The 11,042-nt window shown below is 38.7% G+C and overlaps 1 protein-coding gene across 1 annotated transcript in view; it reads left to right on the top strand.

The window, feature by feature from the left end:
* The first annotated feature begins 5 nt into the window (after positions 1-5).
* Cir1 (corepressor interacting with RBPJ, 1) overlaps positions 6-11,042 on the top strand; it is a 39,088-nt gene continuing 28,051 nt past the window's right edge. The window contains exons 1-6 of the mRNA XM_013029241.1: positions 6-168; positions 3,296-3,390; positions 6,699-6,772; positions 7,256-7,266; positions 7,353-7,417; positions 8,525-8,573. Coding sequence (XP_012884695.1) covers positions 97-168; positions 3,296-3,390; positions 6,699-6,772; positions 7,256-7,266; positions 7,353-7,417; positions 8,525-8,573 — 366 coding nt within the window. The 5' untranslated portion in view covers positions 6-96. The remainder of the gene's footprint in view (positions 169-3,295; positions 3,391-6,698; positions 6,773-7,255; positions 7,267-7,352; positions 7,418-8,524; positions 8,574-11,042) is intronic.

Below are 11,042 nucleotides of genomic sequence, written 5' to 3'. Positions count from 1 at the left end.
TTCTCGCTGCAGCTGGCGGTGCAGTTCCTACTGGGCGGCAGAGTTTGTTTACGTCGCTCTCCTCCGGCAGCTGGCTTCCCTCGCTCGGGCTTCAAGATGGGGAAGTCCTTCGCTAACTTTATGTGCAAAAAGGACTTCCACCCCGCCTCCAAATCCAACATCAAGAAGGTGAGTGGAGGGATCCGGAGGGGAGTCTTGCCAGGGTGGCGTCACGGGGCTCCGCGGACAGTCGCCCCTCGTAGGCCCGAGCCGCGGGGCGAGCCGAGCCCGCGGAGGCATCCTCTGTGGACTCGGTAGACGCCGGGCGGGGAGGCCCCCGCCCCTCCGCCGGCTCCGCGGGCTTGAGTGGAAATCATCCCCAGGGGAGGCACGCCCGACGTCCTCGGTGCTCCTCGGCTCGGGGCCGCGCTTCGCCAGTAGGTGAAACTCACATCTCGCTTCCACTCTCCCTCCCTTCCCGTTTGCTAGTGTACGGTGTCCTGAGCTCGCTGACGTGTAAATTAATGACGAGTCTTAAGTGCAGAATAAAGACCACGGTGGAAAATGATAGTGGTGGGGGAAAAAAAGCTGAATGGTAACGTATAAAGTGCCTGGGCTTTGGACATACACCTGCATTCTGGTTATTCCAGCAGTCACTATCAGCTCTGAGGCCTTGAATAAACTATTTAAAATCACAGATCTTCAGTCTTCTACTCTACTAGTGAAGAATGGCCGGTGTTAAATTGGCTTGACTTGTAAAATTGTGCTGAAGATTAAATGAGAAAATATAGAAAAACTATTTATAGTAAAGTGAAGGCCCACTGTGTATGCCACAGGAGTACTCGAGCATATGTTAAATGCCTTTACACACAAAGCTATGAAAGTAAATTCGCTCTAGGGGCTGGGAAGGTGGCTCAGAGGTAGAGTGCTTACCTTGCATGCATGAGGCCCTGGGTTCAATTCCTCAGCACCACATAAGCAGAAAAAGCCGGAAGTGGCACTGTGGCTCAAGTGGTAGAGCGCTAGCCATGAGCTGAAGGAAGAGCTGAGGGACGGTGCCCAGGCCGAGTTCAGGCCCCAGGAGCGACAAAAAAGAAAAAAGAAAAGAATTCGTTCTAATTGTCTTTAGAAACAGTTGTGATGAGCTATGTATGGTACCATCTATGTAAAAAGTACATGTATATAGGTTTCACTTGTGTGTGCATTAGGACCTCTTTGGGAAGATGCACAATAAGTGGGTAATACTGGTTACCTGTGCATATATTTAATAAAAGCAAATAACAAACCTTACCTGGGTGTGGTGGTGCGTGCCTGTAATCCCAATACTTTCCTGAAGCAGGAGGAGATTGAGTTTGTACCAGCCTAGGCTACATAGTGAAAGCCTGTCTAAAATACTTATTATTTAAAAAAACAAAACAAAACAAAAACAACACCTTGCTATAGGTCATTCTATAGTGTCATCCTTATATGACCCAATAAAGTAATTGCTGTCTTGTTTTAGTTCTTCATTTCAAAATTTATTCTTATTTATGTAGCTCTTTTAAAGAATGAAATAGTTGCAACATACTGAAAATCATGATTTTCTGTTAGCAGATTATGAGTACTTAGACAGCAAGACTTATTTTTATTTCAATCTGTAAAATTTGATTTCTTCAGCAGTTGAGATCTGTGAAATAATATAAAATTTAATGCTTTAAATAATATTCTGTTGGAAGTAGTATGTTATCCTGACGGTCAATAAACCTTGCAGTTATTTGCGCTATTTACAAGTTAAGCTTCAATGAAAATTCCAAACGTGCCTTTTACTGACTATCCCAAGGGTAGATTTGTCTTCTGCTATAACGTCACAGAGGAAAAAAGCTTTATTCTAGAAAAAAAATGTCTGGTATATGTGTTCCCAGTGGATTCTTTTCCACCTCCACATCTTAAACTGTGTTCCCATCGAAACTTCCTACCTCAACCACTGCTAAAACGCTACTAGCTACCTTTGTTTTACTTCTAAAATTAAATAATGGTAATTGACCCATACTCTTGCTTATCTGATCTCCAGTCATTAATTATCTCAGTATGCCTGTCCTTAAGTTTACACTGTGAAACAGCATGTTTGGAGAGAAACATTCACTTACTGTTTATGTTGAATGGGTATCAAAAATTTTGTCCTTTATTCTAAAGACAGTAGAAAGGTATTAATATCTTTTAAACCTGGAAATAATAATACTAAATATCCTTACATAAACTATATGAGGTTTTTACTCTCACCACTTTTATGATTTTGATAATTTCACGTAGATACATTTAGCCTGAGAAACATGTCCCTGCACAGCTGTGTTAATCTGTTCAATCTGTTGTCTCTTCCATCTGTTCTACAACTACCTTTTATTTCCTTTCCTTTTTTTGTCCTTTGATGCCTCTAGTTCTCCTCTTCTGATGTATTAATGACTCTCACTTAGCATCTGTAGCAGTTGTTCAGCTCTACTGGTTGTACCTTATACTAAACAATTATCTAGACTAGATATATTCCATGTAAAGAAATGTTTTTTCTATCTGAAATAATGCAGGGACTGAGTGGAAGGGGCTACAAAAGTGATTTTCAAAGGTGACACTTTTGCCTGAAAGCTAGCTGTTTTCAGTAGTTGAATTTAAAGACTTATACCAACGTGTACATCAGATATTTCAGTTGTCATTTTGTGGGGATTTTTCTAATGACCAAATAGGATTATGTGTGAACAATAAATAATGGCATCTTATATATGATTACAGAAGAAAAGCATATTCTTAATTTAAGTTGAACAATCCATGCCAGGCAGTAGTGGCTCACACCTATAAACTTTATACTCAGGAGGCTGAGATTTGAGAATCCTGGTTAAAGCAAGCCTGGGCAGAAAAGGCCGTAAGACTCTTTATCTCCATTTATCTACCAGAAAGCCGGAAGTTTATCTGTGTCTCAAAGTGGTAGAGCACTAGCAAAAAAGCTTGGGGACAGCACCCCAGCCCTGGGTTTTAAGCCCCATGACCAACAACAACAAAAAACATCCAGCTATCCACCAGTTGGGTATTTGTGGCTCACACCTGTAATCTGGGACCCTCAGGAGATCTGAGGACTACAGTTTAAAGCCAGCCTGGGGCAAGAAAGACCTGGAGATTCTTATCTCCGATTAATCACCTGTAAATGGGAAGTGGCACTGTGGCTCAAAATGATAGAGCACTAGGCTTGAGTGAAAAAGCTTAGGGACAGCATCCAGGCCCTGAGTTCAAGCTCATGACTGAAAAAATAAATCCAATTATTTAATTTACACTTTTTACTTCACTAATTTAGGTATGGATGGCAGAACAGAAAATATCCTATGATAAAAAGAAACAAGAAGAATTAATGCAACAATATCTTAAAGAACAAGAATCATATGATAACAGGTAAGAAATGGCACCATGGCACCGTTTTTAGAATAAAATAATAAATTATATGAGATTAATCCCTTCCTGAATCATTCGTTACTCTCACAGGTGGCTGTTTCTTCAACTTTACCAACAATTCACATAAAAATATAGCTTCAAGTAACTTATATACAGTCTGTGAGCATGTTCTCAATGCAAAAGTTTCAGAAATAATAAATACCTATATTTGAACTGCTTAAAAAAGAATCTCTTTAACATATACTAAAATGAAAAAATTGCCAGGTGCCAGTAGCTCACGCCTATAATCCTAGCTACTCAGGAGGCAAAGATCTGAAAATTGCAGTTCAGTGCCAGCCTGGGCAGGAAGGTCTGTGAGACTCTTATCTCCAGTAAACCACTCAGAAAACCAGAAGTGAGGCTGTGGCTAAGTGGTAGCGTTCTGGCCTTGAGCTAAAGAGCTTATGAACAGCACCCAGGCCCAGAATTCAAGCCCCATGACCAACAAAAAAATAAAATGAAAAAATGTACAAGACACCTGTAAGAAGAAAATGAAACATCTCTTGGGCCATATGTCATGACTAGAGTTCATTGGTTTCTTCCAGCATGGTACCTGTACTTTAGCTGTTGTCACTTTGTGTTTACAACTGAAGCTAGTTTCTCTTGGTTAATGTATTAGAAATAGTGTTTTAGTTATGTAGTCTGTATTCTGAAGTTAAAGAACATTTATACCCATCTAAAACTTTAGAACATTCACCTTTTTCTGGACTTTTTTTTTTTTTCCGGTCTTGGGGCCTGAACTTGGCCTGGTCGCTGTACCTCAGCTCTTCAGCTCAAGGCTAGCACTCTACCACTTGAGCCACAGCGCCACTTCCGGCTTTTTTCTTTTTTGCTTATGTGGTGCTAAGGAATCAAACCCAGGGCCTCATGCATGCAAGGCAAGCACTCTACCACTGAGCCACTTTCCCAGTCCTTTCTGGACATTTTGATTCCCTGCACTTTATGACTTATGAATAATGCTGTTAACAATGACATAAAGGTATCTGTTAAAGTACCTGTTTTGAGTTATACTTAGAAGTGGAATTGCTAGACTATATGGCAATTCTAAGTTATTTTTTAAGAACTACCAAACTTATTTTTTAAGAACCACCAAACTTTTTTCCTAGTAACTGAACTAGTTTATGTTTTCCACTAGTAATACAGAAGAGTTTCAATAGCTCTATATCCTGAACATTTGCTTTTTTTTCTTTATTTAATAGCCATTCTGATGGGTATGAAGTAGTATCTTGTGGTTTGTTTTGATTTGTATTTCTCTAATGTCTAGTGATGCTGAGTTTTTGTGTACTTGCTTTAAAATTGTTTTAACTGATGTTAAAACAAAATTTACCAACCTATTTAAAGTATACATAGTTATCAAATATATTAGAGTTTGGGAGTCATCAGCATCATCTAATTTCAGGATATTTTCATCATTTGGGGAGAAAAAAATCTTTTTTTGGGGGGGTTCCGGTCATGGGGCCTGAACTCTGGGCCTGGGCGCTGTACCTCAGCTCTTCAGCTCAAGGCTAGCGCTCTACCACTTGAGCCACAGCGCCACTTCCAGCTTTTTTTTTTCTTATGTGGTGCTGAGTAATCGAACCCAGGGCCTTGAGCATGCAAGGCAAGCACTCTACCACTGAGCCACCTTTCCAGCCCATGGTTTTGAACCAGGATCTTCAGATCTCAGCCTCCTGATTTTTTTGGGGGGGGGTCCGGTCATGGGGCCTGAACTCTGGGCCTGGGCGCTGTACCTCAGCGCTCTACCACTTGAGCCACAGCACCACTTCCGGCTTTTTTTTTCTTTTTGCTTATGTGGTGCTGAGGAATCGAACCCAGGGCCTCATGCATGCGTGCAAGGCAAGCGCTCTACCACTGAGCCACCTTCCCAGCCCCAGAAAAAAATCTTTGTTTTTATGCTGGTATGGGATATTGCCCCTTAGTTTTTTCTCTCAAGGCTGGCACACTACCACTTGATTCACAAGTGGTTTTTTGGTGGTTATCAGCAATAAGAATCTCATAGACCTACTTGCCCTGCCTGGCTTTGAATAGCAATCCTCAGTCTCAGCCTCCTGATTAGCTAGGATTATAGGTGTGAGCCTAGCACCCAGCTGATAAAGAAATCTTGTGCCCTTTAGCAGCTACTCCCCATTTCCCAACATTGTCCCCTTTTATCAGTAGAGAAAAAATAATCATGAACCTAAAGCAATTACCAGCTTACTTTTTGTCTATAGAAATCTGCCAGTTTCGGGGCTGGGAAGGTGGCTTAGTGGTAGAGTGCTTGCCTTGCATGCCTGAGGCCCTGGGTTCGATTCTCCAGCACCACATAAGCAAAAAGAAAAAAAGCCGCAAGTGGCACTGTGGCTCAAGTGGTAGAGCGCTAGCCTTGAGCTGAAGAGCTGAGGGACAGCGCCCAGGTCCTGAGTTCAGGCCCCACGACCGGACCCCAAAAAAAAAAGAAAAAAGAAAAGAAATCTGCCAGTTTGGAGATACCATGTAAGTTAAATCATATAGGTCTTTATATGACTGCTTCTTTCATTTAGCATAATGTTTTGAAGTTCATCTATATATGATATATATCAGCACTTTGTTCCTTTATATTGTTGAAAAATATTCCAACGTATAGAAGTACATCCCTATAATCTTTGCTTCTAGCTTTCTTCTTTGTAGGTTACTTGACTTTTATTAATCAACTCGTTCAGTTTGTTGCATAGGTTTTGTTGTTGTTTTTCTGAACAGCCTAACATCTCAATATAAATGAAATCAAATGGCAAAGTTTTAGTGTTAGAATAGTAAAATGTGATTTTTTTTTTTAAGTATAGTAAGCACTAAATCATAGTAAGTAGCCCATTCTAGAATTTCTTTAAACTATTCTACATTGGTCTCACTAAAGAAGTTGATTCTTACTGACTTGGAAATTCTAGACCCATTTTTCAAAATTACGAAAGGGCTGACATCCTTTAACTTAATCAAGTCTATAATGACGTATAGACTTTCAAAGCTGTCAGTGTTTCAACAGTATTTCAAATTTTATGAAAATCAAGTAAGAGTATGCATATCATTTCTTACCCTTTTATTTGGAGAAACAGGAAGTCTTGGGTAAGAACAAAGTCTTAGAACTTACTAAAGTTACTAAAGAGGTATCACTGGTTTTCTTTTCAGATATTTCAGGTGTCCTCTGTAGTAAATGGAGTTTACTTTTAGATTTGTATCTCTAACAAAAAAATTTTTCTTCATTCCTTTAGTGTTTATATTGGAAAGAAGGATGGTAAACTTGTTAATGTTTTATTTAGATTGCTTATGGGAGATGAACGTGTAAAGAACGGCCTTAATTTCATGTATGAGGCTCCACCAGGAGCTAAAAAAGGTACTTGTCTCATTTCCTTTAAGTCTTCAACATGTTTACAAATAAAAATTGAAAACCGCTGATCAGATGTTTTTAAAAGTTGTTCTCTTGTAGATGCTGTTGTTGTGTGAATATAATGAATATAGAAATAGAAATGTATTCCTATAGATAAATACTAAAAATGTTTTTCTAATAATGTAATATTTTGTAGTAGCAGAAGTATGTTTATAAGTATATAGGTATGTTTATAAATAGAAATAGAAAACATGATATTCACTGTCGATGAAAACCATTAAAGTTTTAAAAAATTAGGAATTAACATACTTTCTAAGTACTGTCTCTTTGATATTTTATTCTTAGAGTGAGATTGATTTTTATCTTGTTTAAAAAAACTAATTCATACAAATTATAAATAACAATATACTTAATATATAGTTGATTTTTATATTGAAGTTTGTAACTTGGCCTACCTTTTTTCCCCTTTACTTTTGATTCTCAATCAAGAAAACAAAGAGGTAATGTACTATTTTCTGTTTGCATCTACTTAAAATTGATTGTGATTTTATGGAAAAGTTAAAAGAATTTTAAATTAATGTTTTAGAAAGAAGAGACAGAAGGAGAGACAGAATACAAATTTGAATGGCAGAAAGGAGCACCACGAGAAAAGTAAGGACTGATTGCTTTTAGGATAAAATATTGTTAAATATTGTTTACCTGCAATTTCACCTTACATCATTGTCTTTTATTAGAGAAAGTAAATAATATGAAAAGTATTTTCTGTGCATGTTTGCACCAGTTCTTGGCTTGAACTGGCCTCTCACTTTGCTTTTACACTCAAAGTTGGCACTCTGCCACTGTAGTCACGCTTCCAGTTTTGGCTTTTTACTGGTTAATTGGAGATAAGAGTCCCAAAGTTTGTCTGCCAGGACTGGCTTTGAGCCATGATCCTCAAATATCAGCCTCTTGAGTTAGAAGGATTATAGGCAAGTACTTTGGGTGTGTGTGTGCACGTGTGTGTGCACGCACCCACGCCAGTCTTGGGGCTTGAATTCAGGGCCTTAGTGTTATCCTTGAACTCTTGCACTCAAGGCTAGCGCTCTACCACTTGAGCCACAGCTTGACTTTGAGGTTTTTAGTGTTTAATTGGAGATGAGTCTCACAGACTTTCCTGCCTGGGCTAGCTTCAAACCCCAAACCTCAGATCTCAGCCTCCTGAGTAGATAGAATTACCAGTGCTGGCTCATTCTTTAAAAAAAAACAAAAACATGTAAGTTATCTTCAGACACAGTAGCTCAGGCCTGTAATCCCAGGTATTTGGAAGGGAGAAATTGTAAAGATCAAAGTTCAAAGCTAGCCTAGACAAAAATTTATCAAAATGCTATCTTAATAAATAAGTTGGGTATGTTGCTACATACCTATTCTTCCAACCACTGAGATATAGGTAGGAAGTTTGTGATCCAAGGGTCCAGCCCTAGTCAAAGATGTAAGGCTCTATCCAAAAAGTAACTAAAGCAAAACAAAGCTGAAAACATGGCTTATGTGGTAAAGTGTCTGGGAATCATGACGCTCTGAATTTAAACTCTAGTACTGCCAAAAAAAAAATCCCAAATTAACATTAAAGTATGTGTGTGTATGTCTGTGGTATATTATAGTTCTCTATACCTAATGAACTATGTAGAACTATAAATTCTACAGAACATTTCAGATGAACTTCCACTGAATTTATTAAATTATTCTTGATATTGTACTTACATTTTTTTTTTTATTTAACAGATATGCCAAAGATGACATGAACATCAGAGATCAGCCCTTTGGTATTCAGGCAAGTGACACATATTTAACTCCTTAAGAATAATGTAGCTGGTTGCTGGTGGCTCACGCCTGTAATTCTAGCTACTCAGGAGGCTGAGATCTTAGGATTAAGATTCAAAGCCAGCCCAGGCAGGAAAGTCTGTGAGACTCTTTATTTCCAATTAACCACCAGGAAACCAGAAGTGGTACTGTCTCTTTATTTCCAATTAACCACTAGAAAACCAGAAGTGGCACTATGGCTCAAAGTGGTAGAGTGCTTGCTTTGAGCAAAAAAGCTCCAGGATAGCACCCAAGTCCTGAGTTCTAGCTCCATAACCGATTAAAAAAAGAACATTTATGCTGGGCACTCACTGGTGGGTCATTCCTGTAATCCTAACATCTCAGGTAGCTGAAATCTGAGGATTAAGGTTCAAAGCCTCCCAGGCAGGAAAGTCCTTGAAACTCTTTATCTTCAGTTGACCATCAAAAAGCTGGAAGTGGAGCTGTGGATCAAGTGGTAGAACAATAGCCTTGAGCAAAAAACCGAGGGACAATATCCAGACCCTGAATTGAAGCCCCAGTACCACCACACACAAAAAAAGAAAGACAAGGAATAACACTTACTTAGTAAATATGTCTTTACATTTTTTTTCTGAAAGGTATCTAAACTGAAAAGAATGGTGTGGTTTTTATATTTATATCAGATAATCCTAAGAATAGGAGAAAGCAACTATGGTAGACTGAATAAGAATGAGAATCAAACTTCTGTAGTGAGGATTGTAATAATACTCACTTTTCAAATATATTGGAGAATTAGCCTTAAACATGAGAAAAGTTCTAAAACTTCCTTATTTTTTTAGAAGCAAGTTGCACTATCACCAGAGAGCTAAATCCTTGTAACAAAAGTGGTAATATTGCCTTGCTTATATGTGTTGCCTACAGCTGCTTTCCTACTACAGCAGTTTGAGTAGCTGCTATAGACTCAAGCATCTAGTCTAATGAACCTAAAATATTTACTATCTGAACTTTTATGAGAAAAGTTCGCCAACCTCTCATTTGAACTTGGTAGGGATGGAGATGTCTTTCAGTAGCAGGGTACTTGCCTGCTGTGTGTGACACACTGAGTTCATCTTCAGCACCAAATAAAAATAGAAACAAGAACAAATGTCTTACATAGTGGTTCATGCCTATAATTCTTACCCAGGAAGCTAATGTAAAATGATTACAAGTTTAGGGCAGCCTGAGCTACATAGTAAAAAGAGATGGGTGGGATTAGTGAATAAATGAACGAATGTACTTGAAAGGTTAAGGTTAACTTCTTAAAACGAGGGAAGTTATGAGTAAACCATGATATAATACTTGTTTGGGTCTTTTTCCTTTTTGGGTGATGTACTATAAGAGAAAGAGGATTCAGTTTAGTTATTTTTATCTTACTTTAATTATGTTTATTTGAACATGCTAAAAACGGGGGTTACGGTTATATACATCAAGAAAAGAGTACATTTCCTTTTGGACTATTAACATAGTCCCTTCCCTCCCTCTCTCCCAGTTTTTCCCCCTCGTCCCACCCACAAGTTGTATAGTTCACTTTCAATATAGTGTCCAGTGAGTACCAGGGCTGCCATTTGTTTATACTTTGTCTCTCCATTTCTGTGCCTTTCCTTACTTCCAGAGACATATAGACAAACAAGACAAAAAGAAAACAAAAACAGCAAAAAAAAAAAAAGCCTCTTGTTTCTTTTTCCTAGAGTTCACTTTGATAAATATTATTTTGTATGATTAGATGTATATAGGCATTGGGCCTTTCTGTTCCTCTTCTAGGAATGTCCTCTTTTGGCCTTACTGTGAATGCCTAGAGACCTGGATTATTTATTATGTCCCAATATATTTTAGGTCTAGCTTTCATATATGGAAGAAAGCATATTTAGTTTTTTGTTTTTGTTTTTTGTCGATAGTGGGGCTCGAACTCTGGGTGCTATCCCTCAGCTCTTCAGCTTAAGGCGAGTGCTCTAACACTTGAACCACAGAGCCACTTCTGGTTTTCTTAGTGGTTTATTGGAGATAAGAGTCTCACGGAGTTTCCTGCCAGGGCTGGGTTTGAACCACAATTCTCAGATCTCAGCCTCCTGAGTAGGTAGGATTATAGACCTGAGCCACTGACACCTGGCACATGTTTAGTTTTTAAAGCAGAAATCATAGTATTTTATTTTAGTATTTGTATTTAGTTACTTACCATAGTGTTAGAGTCTTTTTCCCTGTAGATCTATTTTTTGTGTGTGCCAGACAGGGACTTGAACTTGGTGTCTTGTGCCCTCCCTTGGCTTTCTTGCTCAGGAGTGGTGGTGCACTATCACTTGAACCATGCTTTTCTGCTGCTTATTTTGGAAAGTCTTGTAGATTTTTCTGTTGGGACTGATTTTAAAACATGGTCCTTCAGATCTCAACTTCCTGAGTAGCTAGAATTACAGGCACTAACCCACTAGCAGCGCCCAGCTTAGAT

This window comes from Dipodomys ordii, unplaced genomic scaffold (genome assembly GCF_000151885.1).
Source record: "Dipodomys ordii isolate 6190 unplaced genomic scaffold, Dord_2.0 Scaffold5, whole genome shotgun sequence".
NCBI classification, from domain to species: Eukaryota; Metazoa; Chordata; class Mammalia; order Rodentia; family Heteromyidae; genus Dipodomys; species Dipodomys ordii.
The sequence above is the reverse complement of the archived record's forward strand: the minus strand, read 5'-3'. Positions and strand labels throughout refer to the sequence as shown.